The sequence below is a fragment of the Mixophyes fleayi genome, chromosome 4 (assembly GCF_038048845.1).
Source record: "Mixophyes fleayi isolate aMixFle1 chromosome 4, aMixFle1.hap1, whole genome shotgun sequence".
Classification (NCBI taxonomy): domain Eukaryota; kingdom Metazoa; phylum Chordata; class Amphibia; order Anura; family Limnodynastidae; genus Mixophyes; species Mixophyes fleayi.
The window spans coordinates 50172338-50191180 of NC_134405.1; the positions used below are offsets into that span (position 1 = coordinate 50172338).

Here is an 18843-nt window from a genome sequence, read left to right on the forward strand (position 1 = left end):
GGCTCATCTGCTATCCCTTTGTCTGTATGTTTACCTGTGAAAAGGTAAACACAGAAAAGGACCAATCAGGAAGGTCCTGAAATTGCTGATGAGGTCATTTTTGGGCTTAAAAGAGAGTTCCAGAGGACGGCAAAATGGCATTCACTACCCAGTGATAGCTGAAGTCAGGCTGGCCTTGAGATCCAGATCTCTGCCACAACAAGAAAGGGACAATCGGTCCCTGGAGTACTGCCTTTGCCCTGTTCGACCTCTCTAGGTCTTGGGGAGCTGTGTGTCCACCAAAAGCGGAGTGACAGTGACTCAGGTTACCTTCAACCCAGTATCTTCACAGGCAACATCTCCACTTTTTCCAACCCTCAGTTTAGTAGATACACCCCCTAGTGGTTATTTGTGCCTTGTTATATTTGTGCTGGGCAGGAGTGTGTGAATGCAACAGAGAGTGACACACATATCCTGAATCAAATAAAATGTCACACAAATAACATCTTACATTTAGTTCACATATATTGCAATTAGCACATGTTAAGCATATTAAACAGGGTTTATGTATAAAGTAATTCTTGTTTTCACAAACCCAGAAGCCATCACTCCCTGCACCACAGACTACATGTACATTCAGAGAGTGAAAGTGGCGTTGGTTTATATAAGTCTTCACCCTTTGGGGAAGTGGTCATAGCCGAATATGTGTGCAATCTATAGCTCTCATGAGATAGTCCTGAGAGTGCATAGAATGTTTCCTTTAGCTCATTCCACTGTGCCTCCTGACTGGTGAAGATATATGCATGATGTGTGTGACAGGTTTTTTTTTTGAGAACTTAACACTTCAGAAAAGTGCCATGAAAATGTCGGCTGTGTAATACCTAAAACTTGTGTGCATACAGTTTGGAATGAACCTGTGATCATAAAGTGTAAAGTACATAATAATTTGTCCATCCCAGACAATGGATTGAAGCATGAACTTAAATGCTCTAAATCATCTCTCGCTTGCTCATAATGCAAATGCTCAGATGCAGGAGATTTGTTCCACTGAGCAAAAGCATTTGCACAACTTCTTGATTTGAGAGCCAGTCTAGGGTCAAGCCTGATCTAAATATATGTAATCTGAGGGACCTGTGAGGACCCTGGTGCTCCTCCTCCTCTCCTCCAAAACACAAGACACCGACTGCTGTTCTATACATCCCCCACATTACATATAAACACCATATTGCCACACCCATAGTTGCAGAGAGGTTTTGGGTCCTTTTTCTATAGGTAATGGGCTACCATTTAAGTAATCTCACCTCTCACAATCACTTCTTTTTTCTGATGCTTTTCCTGTAAGTTATCCGGCAGTTTGTGAAAACGAATGCTTTGTGTTCTTGTCATGTAAAATAATCGGGACAGCAATTGGTAATGGGGTAATTTGTAAAATGGCAATTTTTCCAAAGTAAATCCTACAGTGTCAAAACAGCCTAACAAATTGCAGAATTTTCGGCGGTTTCACAAAACCACTCTAGTAAATTTGCTCCTAAATCTTATTATGGATAAGTAACTTAAATATATTATCTGCTGTTTACAGTACTCATTAATCAGACTTTACATCTTTGGCTTGGATTAGATGCACATACCCTCTCCATGTTCCTGGTTAGTGTTTATCTGTTTTCACTCACCAGATTTTATAGTATCCATTGATTTGACTCATTTGTGGTACTCATTGATTGGTTTCACTGCAGTATTAATTGATATTCATACTTGTATTACATATGATAGTATGCCTACTGCCTTCCGAGGCATGGCAGATGCCATTCTTATTAATTAGTTATCATTCGGCTTTATGTTTTTTAATGGGTTAAGATTTATATATTTGTTGTGTGCTGCTCTCAGAAGTTAATAGCATCCATGGACTGACATTTGTGTCTCTCATTGGTTGAGAAGCACACACACTAATCCGGTTGGTGATTTTTCTACTCCATCTATTAGATAGACCATATGTACCAGTTTGATTTAATAAGAGGTATAATTTCTCTGGGATATTTTCCTTATTATAATTAATAATATATAGCTGATAAAGAATACATCATTTTATTACATGTGAGTTTGCATTATACTTATACAGTCATTTTTATATGCATGAAAGCATGTCATTATAGTGCGGCTTTATATGTATTGCAATATCATGCATTTATTTAGTACTTTTTTTTAAAATATATATCATCATCCTCATCATCAACATTTATTTGTATAGCGCTAGTAAATTCCGTAGTGCTTTACAACTGAGCACAAGCACAATAGTAAAACAATACTGGGTACTACAGACAGAAAAGAGGGCCCGAGGGGCATGCTGGATTTTGTTTTACATTTATTTATTTATTTATTTGCATGTCAATATTACCACCCTGTAGACATTATAACAGTGTGCAAACATTTTACATGTTGATATTTTTAATTTGTAGACATTATGAACATGTAGACATTTTGTTGGTTGACATTATAACAGTGTACATATTTCGAATACATCCCAGTTAAAATCAAGCAAACATAGTTGTCATTATAACGTAAAAATATTAAGTCAGTATACTATAGCTACTACCATTATAATGTGCTGAATACCAAATTACTTACAAGGTGTTCGGACCCAATTGATGTCATTCTCCAAAAAGAAAGTTGCAGAAGCTCTTTGGTTTGGGTCATTGCTTTTAACAAGATGGTTGCCGAAAAACCACAATTTACTGATGCAATGGACAACAAACCTGGACACTATCTGGTTTTGGAAGAACTGCTTGTCCTTAATGCCTACAAGTGACAATTAGAACATTTTTTTCAGATCCTGCAATGTTGACTCTTTTCTCACTGAAATGATTATATCATGGTTTCCTGTGGGGGTTTTGACACTTATTATATTTTATGGTGTTATGCTGTGCTATGTCTTCTCTAAGTAAGTCAAAAGTTTAACAGTTTGTATTTACATTGCCATACTTTCTAGATATACTGTCATGTAGTGGCACCAATTATATTGTTAGCACCTAATTAATGCAATCAACAACAGTTGAAAAGACTAAAGACTACAGAAATAAAACTCAGCAATGACGTTCGTTACACAGTATTTTATGATTGTTCCAGCCACAAGACATGCAGGGAATCAGGATGAAGGAAGAAGATTGCTGGTCCTCATTATCTTTAATTATAACCTCAGTTTATTGGTAAGTCCACTAGGAGCCATAATCACTCACCAGTCCTGACATCCAGCATCACAATCTCTGCACTGAAAATCACCGAGCCTCTCTTTAGCAGGTATTTAGGCATGAAATTTTTTTCCCCATGCTTATAGCTTCTGGGTACAGGGAGGGAGCTAAACCCATACTTGCCTACTTTCGGCAAGTGTAGTCCGGGAGAGGGGCGCGACTAGAGGACGGGAGGGGACGGGGCGTGGCCAAACGCATAATTTTGGCGTTGCGGTTTTGTCGCAGGGCGGGGCCAAAATGACGCGATTTACCGCAAATCGCGGCATTTAGGCTAGGCAGTTGCAGGATGCGGGTGACTTGCCTGCTCTCGCAGGAGTCCGTGAGACCGACCCGAATTTGGGGAGTCTCCCGGACATTCCAGGAGAGTTGTGCAAGTATGGATAAACCTGCTGGCTACGCAATCACATCACGGCCACTGGGAAATCACTTATGATTGATTACAATTAGAGATGCTCACTGACCCCCGTGTTTTGGTTTTGGTTTTGGATCTGGATTACCGTCGTGTTTTGGTTTTGCCAAACCATCATTGCGTGTTTTGGTTTTGGTTTTGTTTAGGATTTTTTTGCCACTTTTGAAAAAAATACAATTTTTTTGGTCTAAAGTAACCTAATTTAGTGCTCCACTAGTTTCTTGGATAAGTGATGTAATTCTAAAGCTAATAAATTATGATAAAAACAGTTTAATCCCTGGTAGGCCGTCCTTAATTTGAACACTTGCCTGCAAATTATACAGACAAACCTGGTTGTCTACCTCCTTCATTTTTGATTATTGGCAATGTAGCCATCGTCTTTGGGTGTACATTACACCCACCACTTGTAGTTGAATAGAAAAAAAAGCAGCCTGCATAGACTGTAGAATTAGAAAGTAAAAATAAATGGACCGAGGTAGTTTGGTGGCTATCTATGACCCCCCCCCCCCTGCCCTCCACTTGTAGTTGAATAGAAAAAAGCAGCCTGCATAGACTGTAGAATTAGGAAGTAAAAATAAATGGACCAAGGTAGTTTGGTATCTGTCTGCATCAGACCCCCTCGACACTAGGAGTAAAAATAGAAAACTATTCAGCTGTTATAGAGTCTAGAATATAAATAGAAATGGAGAAAGGCAATTTGGTATCTGTCTGCATCATAATCAACATCATCATTAGTGCCCTCGTCACCTCCACAAATCTCCCCCTCATCCTCTTCTATTTCCAAAGTGGCACCCTCAATTTGTGTATCATCGGGCTGTTCAGGCACACATTAGCAGAACTGCTGAAAGGGTCCCTCTTTATGGGTACACTAACAGAATGCTCACGATTAGACATCCCACTGTTGGATGGACTCTCCACATGGATTGGTGTCATTTGTGATTCAGAGCAAACATTATCCTCTAATGCTTTACTGTTATCTTGCAGCTCGACTTTGACACGTAACAGTAGTTGTGCACCACTTGTAGGCTCAGTAACATTATTTGACCTGCCACTAAAAGACAAAGGTGAAGGCCTCATTCTCTCTTTGCCACTGTGTGTGTAGAATGGCATGTTGGCAATTTTTTTTTTATCGGCACTTAACTTTTCCTCAGTTACACTTCTTTTTCGCTTCAACACGGTAAATTTTTTATTGGTGTGTGTTTTTTGACTGATTTCAAAAGACTGTGTAGTTTGACATCGCCTTTCCCAGATGACGTACTGGGAACACTACCATCAGGAATGGTGACAGAACCTGGTTGCTGATTCTGCTCATATGTGGACTGCTTTGAATCCATTATGAGCCTAAAGCACTTGTAGTGCTACAAATTGTTTTAGATACAGCTGACAAATAGGACTTTTGACAGCCAGAAATATTAATGCAAAAGAATGGGGGGTCACCCCAAAAGCACTTGGGAGTGCTAAATATTATTTTTTGAGACTGCTGACAAACAGGACTTTTGACAGCCAGAAATATTAATGCAAAAGAGTGGGGGACACCCCAAAAGCACTTGGGAGTGCTAAAAATTATTTTTTGAGATTGCTGACAAATAGGACTTTTGACAGCCAGAAATATTAATGCAAAAGAATGGGGGACACCCCACAGCACTTGTAGTGCCAAATATTGAAAAAACAAACTCTTCTATTCCCCTCTCTTCTCTTCTTTATCAATTGTTATCAGAATTGTAATCAGAATTGTTATCAGAATTGTTATCAGAATTGTAATCAGAATCGTTATCAGAATCGTTATCAGAATTGTTATCAAGATTTGGATGAAGAATAAGGTATATTCACTGTCCCTGTGACTACACCCTGCTCTCTCCCTCTGTCAAATGACGATGGATTGCTGTGGAGGCGTGTATTTAAAATTTTCAATTATCGCGAGAACCGAGCCCCGAGATCCGACGACGTCACAATGACATTCGGCCTCGATTTGGAATCCGAGCGGGCGGGAGAGTACCAAGCCTGCTCGGCTCGGTACTCGGATAGGCAAAGTTCAGGCGGGTTCGGTTCTCGGGGAACCGAGTCCGCCCATCTCTAGTTACAATCCGTTTGAACATTTAAAAAACACAGCATGAAGGGCTACACTACTAATCATTGTAACCCTGCACCATGCAACACATCAAGCATTCACTTCATACACAAAAGAAAGTCATAAAAAGAAAACACCCATAATGATTGACAAACCCAACACGGTTTGGAGCCAGGTGTTCTGTATACTGTTTTAGTGCTGAAGCTGCAGTCTGATAAATATATACTAACTTCCATACAGTACAGTAATGTATCAAAAAAAATTTTTGGGGCTTTTGCCCATTGCCAATATGTTAGCCTTATTGGTGCCTTATGGTATGGGTCCGGCACCTGGAACTGATTGTTTTTTGAACTGCGGATTGTGTTTGTAAGTGTACAGTAATTTAAATATTATAGAAAATTCTACTCCTTATATCCAACATTGCAGATGTAGCCAACTTTAAATTGACATTTATTGCATCAGAGGGGATTAATTTCAGTGGCACTTGCGCATCAATTGTCAAATTAAAGTATGCCACATCCGTATGTTGTGCAGCATAATAACATTCATTAGTGCACAGTACAATACATTGTAAAATTGAAATACAGGGTTTTGAAATGTACATTGTAATAAGGAAGCATTTTTCATTTTTATTTTTCAATGTGAAAAACAACTATACGGCTCTACGTGGCATGAGCGCTCTTACCCACATTTTTATAATGGCCACGTTAAACAAGGCCACATATACTAGGGGCTGGTCGTACTCGAGCATCAGGTAGAGATACAAGTTCGCTGAATGGCAGGCATCGATACTGCACTCGGGTACTTTTCAAATGTGATCATAAAGTAAGCCTAAGTGATTCCGAACCCCTTTAGGTACATAAGGCTGCCAGATAATCTGGTATCCTCACAGTCAAATTTAGAAACTTTATTTAATCACAAACTTTTTTATTATTATTATTATTAATATTTATTTATAAGGCGCCACAAGGCATCCGCAGCGCCGTACAGAGACAAACAAAATCACAATACAATGGGAGACAGCACAGTACAGTAAACACAGCAACTCAGTACGCTCAATGCACAGCTAGAGAGGGCGGGGAAGGGGGAGGGAGGATCCGCAAACGACGGGGTCCAAGAAGGAGGGCGCGGAAGACAGGGAGACCCCCAGGGGGGAGGAGGGAGCGAGAGTGGACGTGGGGTGGAGGACCCTCGAGGAGGAGGGCTAAGTAGCTGGAGAGCAGAGTTAGAAGTGGTGGAAACAGGAGGAGAGATGGCCCTGCTCAGAGGAGCGTACAATCTAAGGGGAGGGGTGGACAGACAGAGAAACGCAGGGGAGAGAGGGAGAGTAGGGGGACAGAGGCAGAAGATAAGGTAGGAAGTTAAGTGGGAGACAGAAAGGCTTTAAGAAAAAGGTGGGTTTTTAGGGCCCGTTTGAAGCTGGACAGATTAGGGGAAGTTCTGATGGAGAGAGGGAGCTTGTTCCAGTGGAGGGGGGCAGCGCGGGCGAAGTTTTGGATACGCGCGTGGGAGGAGGTTATAAGGGGGGAAGAGAGGCGACGGTCAGAGGCAGAACGGAGAGGGCGGGATGGAGCATGAATAGAGAGGAGGGTGGAGATGTAGGGCGCAGTGGAGTTGGCGAGGGCCTTGTAGGTGAGTGTGAGGAGCTTAAAGAGGATTCTGAAGGGGAATGGGAGCCAGTGAAGGGCTAGGTAGAGGGGGGGAGACAAAAGAGGAGCGGCGAGAGAGGAAAATAAGCCTAGCTGCAACGTTAAGGACGGATCGAAGGGGATCGAGATGAGAGTGGGGGAGGCCAGTGAGGAGGAGGTTGCAGTAGTCCAGGCGGGAGATGATCAGAGAGTGGATAAGGCATTTGGTGGCATCTTGGGAGAGGAAGGGCCGGATGCGAGCGATGTTGCGCAGCTGGAAGCGGCAGGATTTAGCAAGAGAGAGGATGTGGGGGCCAAAGGAGAGAGAGGAGTCGAGGATGACACCAAGGCAGCGAAGTTGGGGGACAGGGGAGATAGAGGTGTTGTCGACAGTGATGGAGAGGTCAGAAGGGGATGTGGTATGAGAGGGAGGAAAAACTATGAGCTCAGTTTTGGCAAGGTTAAGTTTGAGGAATCGAGAGGACATCCAGGAGGAGATGGCAGAGAGGCAGGCGGACACCCTAGAGAGGAGGGAGGGAGAGAGATCAGGAGAGGAGAGGTATAGTTGAGTGTCGTCAGCGTAAAGGTGGTAGCTGAAGCCGAAGGAGCTGATGAGTTCACCCAGGCAGGAGGTGTATAGAGAGAAGAGTAAGGGTCCCAGAACAGAGCCCTGAGGGACCCCGACTGGAAGGGTGGATGGGGGGGAGAGAGACCCAGAGGTGGTGACAGAGAAGGAACGGTGAGTAAGGTAAGAGGTGAACCAGGACAGGACTGAGCCGGAGAGGCCGAAAGACTGGAGGGTGTGAAGGAGGGGGTGGTCAACGGTGTCAAAGGCTGCAGAGAGGTCAAGGAGGATGAGAAGGGAGAACTTCTACATGTTCTACATTTTTGTTTCTCAGAGCTAAGATAACCGCAATGAAAGGGGAAATTAATACTTCACATATAGTAAACTAACCTAAATCCATCACCACTTCCTCTCTGAAGCTGAATTCTCAGCCAGGGTACAGCGCTGGAAACGTGATGGTGCAAACAATGAATGGCTGTTGAGAGGCACACAGAAACCCCTTCAGAAGCAACAGGGTCAGGAGTCAGTAATATAGTTTCTTCAGTTGTAGAGTCACCCAGAGTATCCAGAGTAACAAGCAAATTAGCATCAACTATGCTTACTTATAGTAATAGTCACGACTGGAAGCTGGAACAAGCGATGGTCAACACAAATAGCTGGATAAGTATGGCAGGCAGCAATCAAATAATATTCACATGAAAGCTGGATCAGATGCACAAAGGAACAGAACAGGTATGCTGAATACTAGGCAGGTTAACTCAATAATCTGGCAAAGTAGTTTTGCACCGACCGGCTCTTATAGCCACTTGCGCCCTGGTACTTAAATTGCATAACATTGAACTTCACCTATGCTTCATTTGCACCTGTTCAGCTGCCTATCTACCAAATGTCTGAATGATAACTTTTAGCATCATTCTCATACAGTGCTTTCTTTAATATATACAGTATGTGACTCTTGGCTTCTGAAACCCAGACAGAGTCACAGCTGACAAGGTTTGGTACACCACTCCAACAATTTCCTGATTCAAATTCCAATGTTTGTCCAATTATCATTTGCTCAACTGGGCCCAAGATCACTGAATTGACACTTAACATTTGTATTTTCCTTAATAGTAGAGCAGTATATGATAGGAAACATAGCGAACTGTATGCTGTTGTATGTGTATTACATGCACTTAACAGCTCCACACTCCTTTACATATGTAGCCCAAATTGTTGTCACATGGTCGGTCATTCCACATTTGAACTTCTCCAATGATCTCTGCACAGTCTTCATTTTTGCTTAGATTATTGGGTTCTCCTGCATTCCAGACACTGTAATGAGAAAATCAAATATTCCATATGAATAGCATGTCCCCTCTGATGTTATAGTTCAGTATTTAGTTAGTGAAGTGAGGTTCTGTCTATTGCACTTCACATGCTTAGCAGAAAACCCCTATTTTATACTAATTGGCCCCAATAAGAGTGAAACAGTGTCTGTAGGATAGAATTCTGTATTATCACTGGCTTGTGTTATGCTCATTTGACAACTGTTTTATGTGGAAACGCTGAACACAAAAAATGCAGGATCACTTGGAATTCACCTGGCAACTCCAGATGGGTGCCATGACATCAGATTATTGTATAGCTATCCTGATTGTCTAGTAATGGAAAACAGAGCTTTCACATTCATTTCAATGCATCCATTAATTTTCATCGAGTTAGGACCTGTGGAAACAATATTGTAATACACGGGTAAAGGAGGTATGTTTTTATCTCCCTGATTTTTAACTTGAGTGTCTGAAAACAGTATACCATTTTTAAATGGAATTCATGGCAAACATATTAAATGATCTTTCATTGATTCACCTGGTTCTATATTTATTTGTGAGAAATCAGTTTATTCCATGACTGTTTAAGGGAGGTTTATTTTACTTTAATATATTTGGTGATTAGGAGATTAACCTGTAAATCACTGTAAAGCTGTAAATTCTGAAAACTTATGGATGTCCTGTGAGTTCTTAGACATAGTTGTACGTGTAGGCAATGAGTACTGTAAAGCAAGATTATCATAATATTCAACTGTTATTGAATATACAAATTCAACCTGTTTCAAGAGTACAAATACAAAACATGTTTATTTATTTTTTTTGCTTTGCTATGATGTTCCCCCAAGGGGAGAGAGTGCTGACCATCAGGCCTGGCATATAGGGCTACACCAGCTACATGTTGATAATGCTATTGTGGGAGGAATACAGATTTCTTGTTAAATTCTACCTGCAATGTTGCTATTGCATTACTCTGAACCCAAAAGATCTATTTCAGGGATTACTTACTACCACCTGGGCAAACTCACCTGAATGACAGGGGTGTCCCATCTGTCCAAACCCAATTCTCAGTATCCAGCTTCAGTCCTATCCAGTATTTTCTTATTCCTATGGTTGGCAGCAAAGCATTCTGGTAATAAAAAATGAATAATTAAATACATAATTGCATTACTATTATTTCATGATATAGTGTCTGCATATTCTGTAGCAGTGTATGCTGGATGATGTGTGGAGGTTTGCAGGTACCTGGATTTTACAGAGTTAGGAAATTGTATCCAAAAGATGCTAACAACATCAACAAAACAATTTAACTTTAATAACTTTTTACACCAATACCGGTATGATGGCCATTTATTGATCACTGCCTGACGTCCCTGGCCTAAGATCAGACTTAAATGGAGGCTTCAATGCCATTGTTCCTTATTTTTACCCTTCATGGGCAATCTTGACTTCCAAAATTGGTAAAGCTTCTAGTCCACTTTGCCTCTGGGCACAAACAGGTATTAACTTTGTTAGAGACCTTACAAACAAAATGATAAAAATGGCTCTAACATTTTCGGATATATCTCTAAAACTGGAATTCATCCAAACCCCCTTGGTTTTACAAGCATAGCATTATGTGGCCTCAGTTGTGTCTAATCTCTCTATGGCGGACTGGGATAACCCTCTTGACTCGGCACTGGCAAATACCAGACTATACAACAGAGCTATATAAAACTTCTACAACATTTTACGTATAGCTTACTATATGCTCTGTCAAGCACCTACTATGATCCTATAAATTGATTGAGCAACTTCTGTTTTGTTTGTTTGCAAGGCATGTTTGGCATCAGTAGCTGATGAGTGCTGTTGCTGTATTGCCATTTGAAGGAGTTTTGGTTACCTCTTGATAAGTTAGCTCTCAATTTAAAAACACATATATGTATGACCCAAATATAGGAACTCTCACTGTTTAGAGTTAGGACCACCCTATTAGCATAAGCACCTTGACGAGGCGGGAGGCTTACCATACATTTGCAAGTGTGCAACTCAGATTTCTGCATTTTTATGTACAAATAGATATAGCAGCTTCTTTGCTGGTTATAGCAGTGGGCTGGGGAATTTTTCTCTGTGTTTGTTCCTTTCAGGATAACCCCAACCTTTAAAACACCAGCTATGAACCTATAAATTGATTGACCATCTTCCATTTCTGTTTTATACCCCTAATAGAAAAACTGGGATGTCTCAATGGTTTTTACATATCCCACATGTGCCCCTTTCATCTATACAAGAAACATTTCTGTATTCTACTTACTCTGACTGTGAGTATGTATTGTGAGATGTTTATCAAACTCTTTTATAGGGATTATTTGTGACCCTCCAGGTCTCATAGCATCGGTATAAACACTGTCCCTTCTTGCTCAAAGTGTAAGAATCCGGATGCATCGCTTATGGAATTGCCCATATAGTAAAAGATGTGGGATTCAAATCAAAGAATATGCCACTGAAGAACTATTCAATTCCTTCCCACTATCTCCTAAATGGACGGTATTAGGGACCTTAAACAAAACTTTTAAGCTCACCAAAGGCAGCAAAACATTACTTATTATTTAGGCAGCAGCTAAAATGTGTATCATTATTCAAAGAGAAACTGGCTTATCTGTTCAGAATGGACTATATAGAAGCCTCTATTTATAAGAAAAAAGGGTGAAGACATTTTTGAAGTATGGGAAAGCTGCATAAATTTACTTCCACAAGACATTAAATACCAAATTCAATTTTTTTTTAAATTTACAAAATGGTATGAGTCCAGAATTCACACACACATCTGAATACGGATGTGAGTGTGCCCGCCTTTACTTCATTGAGAGTCACACTGGAGTACCGAAAGCCACTGGAGCACTGGGATTTTTGGGGAATATTAAGATTTACTTTGCATAAACATGTTTTAAATTCTGGAGAACTGATATGGTACTGTTATTACCATATTGTGAAACTAATTCTATTATTACCATGCATTTTTTGGCTCCTGGTCAGCCTTGCTTTTTATTTCCCCTTCCCCCTTCCCGCTTTTCTTTTCTATATCCCCTTATATTATTTTGAGTTCAGTAAAAATTAAATTGAAAAAAAACCAAACAAAATAAAAAATAATAGCACAGTACCATCAAGTAGAGTATACAGAGATATTCCACTGCTGTATATGAATTTTGTACAATTTCATGATTCATATACACCATACTTATCTATGTCTATTCCATGTGAGTATATTTTACGTTATTACATTTAAATCCCCTCCCCTGTCCACACATACCAATGCTATACAGACATATACAGTGGGACATACAAGGAACAAAAAAGGACATGCAATAAAACACGTGAGAGGAACCTATTTTGATACACAATATACATGCTACTTTATAAAATGTGTTAATATCTGACATAAGCATTTGTAGACGACTATTTATTATAATAGTTGTGGTTTTTTTTTTACTAATCCAGTCGCAGGGCAGAAGTAGTTGGGCAGAAACTGAAATATTGCACCCGGTCTACAGAATTCAAATTCCGACCAAAAGAACATTTGCAATGACATTATTCTGAAATATACTGATGGAATGCTTTCAGGAGAGTAAAAGGTTCAAAGGACTACTCAACTCCAAAATTAAAATGTTCACACATGAAGCATGAAGCTACTTTAGCCTACATAATCCTATGGGACTTTCCCCTGCATTTCAATTAAAAGGTAATGTTTAGAAGTATTACGTCCCTACTGAATTACAGGCAGCTTGATTTTTCTCCCCTCTGCAGCACCATGTCATAATGGAATCTCATTTAGAATAAAAAAAAAAACTGTGACTGCAGTGAGTTAAGCTGCTGTGACATAGCCAGTCCTGGATATGTGTATGAATCTACAAATCCAACAGTTCTATTTGCAGAGCAAATCTACAAGCCTATTGTTCACACTCTCTCTTCTCAGTAGCAGAACATCCTGCCTGCTAGCATGGAAAGCAGTGGGAGTATTATGGACATACTTAGGTGAGTAAAGCACTTCATGTATTGCACACATAATTATATAAATATATATATATATATATATATATATATATATATATATATACACACACACATTTAACCTCCTCAGTTCCCAAATTCTCCCAATTCTTATTTTGTTGCTGTTATTATTATTATTATTATTATATTATTATTCTTTTTTTAATATTATTATTATTATTATTATTATTATTATTATTATTATTATTTTTATTAGTACTACCACCTTTTAAATGCAGTAAAAATGTAGAACAGTTTCCAAAACTGTCTCAGCATGTGCCATAGAGGAAATCATGGTACAAAGGAGAAGGGGACAATTCTGTAACCAAGGTTTGGGACTCACCATTTCAAATATGTCTTTTAGTACGAGGAGGACAGAGTTACGTGCTGCACATTCATTTTTACTCCTCAGCCATGATGTAGCATTTGATTGAAAATAATAACATTTGGCTTTAATCAATTGCCATCCATGAGGGCAAGAGATGCAGGATCCTTCTGTGGTGTCCACTTGGGAAAAGAGGAAATAGTGAGGTAAGTGCACATAAATTGAGAGACATGATAGCTATCATTAGATCCATGAAAGGAGAATCATTTTATGGGTCCCTCAGGTTTTGCACTATGTGTAACGACTAGAGAACAGCATATGGAAAGGAGAGCTTATAGCAAACAGGAAATATGATAAGCTCTGGCCATTTTTTACTGTACAAGTTCGAAGGCAGCTGAAAAGTCACAGGTTACTAAACATTGAGTGGATTAATATAATGCATACAGTTTGTAGACTTGTATACTCAGGGCCTGATTAATATCCTAATGCAACATGCACGTAAGGTGTATTTTAAAAAAGAGCACGGAAGTTTTACGTGGTTCCGACCATATTCAAATATAAGTGCATCTCCAGCCCCACACATAGGGCTAGATTTACTAAACTGGGGTTTGAAAAAGTGGAGATGTTGCCTATAGCAACCAATCAGATTCTAGGTGTCATTTAAAAATGACAGCTAGAATCTGATTGGCTGCTATAGGCAACATCTCTATCAGACGCCACCCCTGCGCCTCCTCGTTAGGCAGGGACGGGCGTCTGCTTCCTGCTGAGCGCCCCATCGCCAAGCAATGCCAAGCTTCATCCGGCAGGCGTGGTGCGCATGCGCGCCTGTCGCCATAGCAACTGGATGCGCTGCTGGACTTCCTGTCGGCGGTCAGCGCGTCTGACCGCCGACCCACTGCCCACCAATGAGGGCTGGCCACTTCCTTTAAATACCCTGCTCTGACACCACTAGGGTGCCAGAGCAACTACTAATCTAGCCTCCAGCGTTCCAGCTTCATATATATATCTCATATTGCCTGTCTACTCCTGTTACTGACCCGGCTTCCTCTGACGTCGCTTTTGGATCTCCCTTTTGTCCTGTATACTCCGGTTTGACCTCGGCCTGTTGACTCCTCTTTGCCTCTTGATTCGGTACCTTATCTGCCTGCTTGGTTCCTGACTCTGCCTGTACGACCACGAATATCTCCGCCATCTTGCAAGTAGCTACCTGGGAGGGCCGCGACCTGCACGTCGTTCGCCGCGAAGTCCAAACCTCCTTGCGGGGGTCCCTGGTGAATACCGGCGGCGTGTTAGACTCCGCGCCTCCTTGTGTAGTTGTGCCAATACTTGCAGGTGCTGATACCTCCTCCGTGACAATCTCTACCTTTTCAAACTAGCAGTTTAGTAAATATACCCCATAGTGTGAAACCTATTTTCATAAGGTGACAAGAAATCAAAGTGTGCAGTGTGGCCTCGTACCAAAATATAAAATATAGAGAGCTTATCTGATGCTATGTTGGAAATCATTATCCTTTTCAACTTAAAGATAGTGGATGCAGATGATGACTGCAACTTAAAAAGGGAAACAGGATAGTGTAATGAGTTCCTAAATATGGATCTATTCACATAAGTCTTGCAAATGTACATGTACCATCTCAGACTTGAAAATCCAAAACATCAAACTATTTGAGTGTATAGCCAATATCTGTTTTATCCGTTTGGGACTTTTGGTCTCTAAAATCATTAATAAAATGGCTTACAATTGTTTTTGGATATAAATCTTCAGGAAAAGGGCATCCAGCCTTCAACTATTAATGCATTTTACAGACAGTAGATATGGTTTTCCTTACAGGTGTAACTGATGACTTACTTGTATTTATTTAGGATGACTAGTTTATAGATGTAGAATGTAAACATTACCTTTCTGCTTTATCTTTGACAGGTCACCCATGATGTTGGAAACTGAAAAAATGAAAACACAAAATTAAAATGCATAGAAGCACAGAACATTTCCACCTCTTTATTTTTCTCCAATGTTGTTTGAAATACTTCATCCCATTGTTACTCCTAGATCCTTCATGTCATACTCTATGCTCTCTGTCTATAAACCTCAATAGACTTCGTGAGTTGACACCAGCCTGTAGGATTGAGCTTCCAGTTCCTTAAGCCTAATTCATGGGCAACTAACTGTAATATATTTAATAGTGAAAGAGAATCAACACTCTCCATACTAAGTTAATAAAAAACTATTGTTTCCCTGATGTAAACTCCATTGTCCCCAAAGTTTATCTCCAGCCTCCATGGAGCCAACTTCAGCATGAGGTACAAGGTACTAAGCTCCACTTCGACTATTCCCTCCAGATAAGAAGGACCAATGGCTTCTGACCTGTGACTCCACACTAATGTCCTGGGCAAGGGGTGTGGGAACCAGGGAGACTGTAAGAAGTAAGGTGTCACGGGCACTAGGAGTCTTTACCCAGGGATCACCAGGTGATAGGCTTACCAGAGCAGTATAGGTGGTAATATGGTACTCTGGTAGCAGGGTGATCACGGAACAGGAAATAGCAGATGATGAGATGCTCAGGAAAGTCTATGACTAGCAGCACTGGCAATATGGAGGTAGTAATACACGAGGAACTGTATGGACAAAGGACACGTGAAGGTAGTCAGTGGTCTGCGGTAGCAAGTTGTACCACTGCTATAGTGAGGAGGAATGTCCAACAGAAACGAGGAGGTGATGAGAGTCAGCGGTCTGCGGATAGCAAGTTGTACCGCTGTCTGAGTGAAGGAATGGAATCCAAATGGAGGTATCCGGGGAGTCAGTGGTCTGCGTTAGCAAGTTGTACCACTGCTATGTGAGAGGATACTGGAGCAGGTGAAACTGGAAACAGGGGTCAGTGGTCTGCCACTAGCAAGTTGTACCACTGAATATATATGTGAGGAGGTGCACGGGGAGAGACTGCAACACAATATATACACGGGCACCTTGACTTTGATCCACAGTAATATGCACAATATAAATGTATAAATGACTGAACAACACTGCCAATATAGAAAGTCTCTTGAAGTAATCCAGCATGAGATAACACAGTCAATGATGGCAATAGACTCAGCGGATAGTACACTCCAGAGGAGAACCAACACAGTCCAGCAAGGTATGCAATACACAGCACAGTCAATGGGAAGTATGCATACCGTGGTTCAGGAGAAGGCAGTCAGACAGAAGTGCAGAGATACCTGAACGGCAGGAGGCCGGCAGGATGCAAAGTCCCTGGATGGGTGAAGCGGTGGTCTAGCAGGTGCAGCGCACAGGTAGGTAGACCAGCAGGGAACCCAGGAAGGCGTGGAGAGCGGATCAGCAGTAGATGGATGCGTAGCGCTGAGAAGTAACAGCAGCGGGTCTCTGCGGGAACACGGAGGTAGCCAATAGCAACCAGCAGGTGCAGTAACGATGGGACACCAGAGCAGAGTTGAACTGGAACAGTTGATCACGGAGAGTAGCGGGTAGCAATAGTGGCAGCAGACTCAAGGAAACACGGTAGAGTTGACAAGGACTGAAGACTGAAGCGCACAGAGGCAGCGGATAGGAATCAGCTAAACAGTCACGATGAAACACAGACGAGTTGCAGGTTGAAGACTGTAGTGCACGGAGGCAGCGGATAGGAATCAGCCAAACAGTCACGATGATGAAACACAGACGAGTTGCAGGTTGAAGCCTGTAGTGCACGGAGGCAGTGGATAGGAATCAGCTGGCAGTCACAATCATGAACAGGTGAGTGGATGTGGTTGAAGCCTGTAATGCACGGAGGCAGCGGATAGGCATCAGCTAACAGTCCCAATGATACATGGTAGAGTTGAAGTGATTAGAAGACTGTAGTGCACGGAGGCAGCGGATAGGAATCAGCTCACAGTCACGATGATACAGTAGATGGTAGAAGTGGTATGGGAACCACAGTAGCAGAAGTGGTTTGGAAACCACAGAGGTAGAAGTGGTTTGGAAACCACAGGAATCAGCAGGGCTGAATAAACAAGGAAACACAGGAACACCTTCAGAGACTCATGAGGAATGAGACTCCAAGATCAGGCAACGTGGTGTTGACCACAGGTGCTTAATATAGGGAGGTTGCCTGATCTGCCAATTAAGTTAAAGGAACATACACTGAAGGTTTGGAAAGGGCTGCGCATGCGCAGTCCCTCAGGATGGAGGACGGGCACGGTTCCTAAATGTCCGGGAAGAAGCACTCACAGTCCGGTGAGTGACAGTACCCCCCCTTTTAAAGGTGGGCACAGAACGCCTGGAACCGGGCTTGTCCGGATTTTTGGAATAAAACTTCTTCAGAAGGGCAGGAGCATTAAGATCTTCAGCTTTGATCCATGAACGCTCTTCAGGACCAAAGCCCTTTCAATGAACGAGGAAACGGAGGACTCCTCGCGAAATTTTTGCATCCAATACCTCAGTAATCTCGAAATCCTCCTCCTGATGAACTTGAACTGGCTGCGGTGCTGAGGAAGGAGTCGAGAAACGGTTGATGATGAGAGGTTTGAGCAAGGACACATGGAAGGCATTGGAGATCCGAAGATTCTTAGGAAGAAGAAGTTTAACACATACTGGATTGATAACTTGAATGATCCTATATGGACCAATAAAACGAGGGGCGAATTTCATAGATGGAACCTTCAAACGAATATTTTTGGTAGATAACCAGACACGATCTCCAATTTTTAGTGGTGGAATAGCCCGCCTCTTCTTATCTGCGAAAGACTTATATTTGTTAGATGTCTTCTTTAAACAGGTTTTGACCTGAGACCAGATATTTTTGAAGGTCTGACAAGCAGTCTCCACAGCAGGAACTTGGGTGGGCGGGAGGGCAGGAAATTCCGGAAAAGACGGATGGTGACCGTAGACCACAAAGAATGGAGTTTTGGATGATGACTCATGGTACATGTTGTTATGGGCGAATTCAGCCCAAGGGAGCAATTCTACCCAGTTGTCTTGGTTGGCTGAAGAAAACATCCTAATAAAAGTCTCAAGATCTTGATTGACTCGTTCCGTTTGTCCGTTAGATTGCGGATGGTAAGACGATGAGAGTGCTAATCGTATGCCCAAGGTTTTACAAAGGGCCCGCCAGAATCTGGAAACGAATTGTACTCCTCTATCTGACACAATCTCAGACGGACATCCATGGATGCGGAAGATTTCTTTAATGAAATGTTCAGCCAGAGTAGACGAGGAAGGTAAACCGGACAGAGGGACGAAATGAGCCATCTTCGAAAATCTGTCTACCACTACCCAAATAGTATTGTGATTCTTACTT

General features: G+C 41.6%; 1 protein-coding gene across 1 annotated transcript in view; it reads right to left on the reverse strand.

Annotated features, from left to right (window-relative positions):
* Positions 1-8972: 8972 nt before the first annotated feature.
* Positions 8973-18843, reverse strand: part of LOC142149798 (perlucin-like protein) — a 53327-nt gene continuing 43456 nt past the window's right edge. The window contains exons 5-8 of the mRNA XM_075205105.1: positions 15449-15490; positions 13568-13731; positions 10227-10327; positions 8973-9205 (exon numbers count right to left, since the gene is read on the reverse strand). Coding sequence (XP_075061206.1) covers positions 9067-9205; positions 10227-10327; positions 13568-13731; positions 15449-15490 — 446 coding nt within the window. The 3' untranslated portion in view covers positions 8973-9066. The remainder of the gene's footprint in view (positions 9206-10226; positions 10328-13567; positions 13732-15448; positions 15491-18843) is intronic.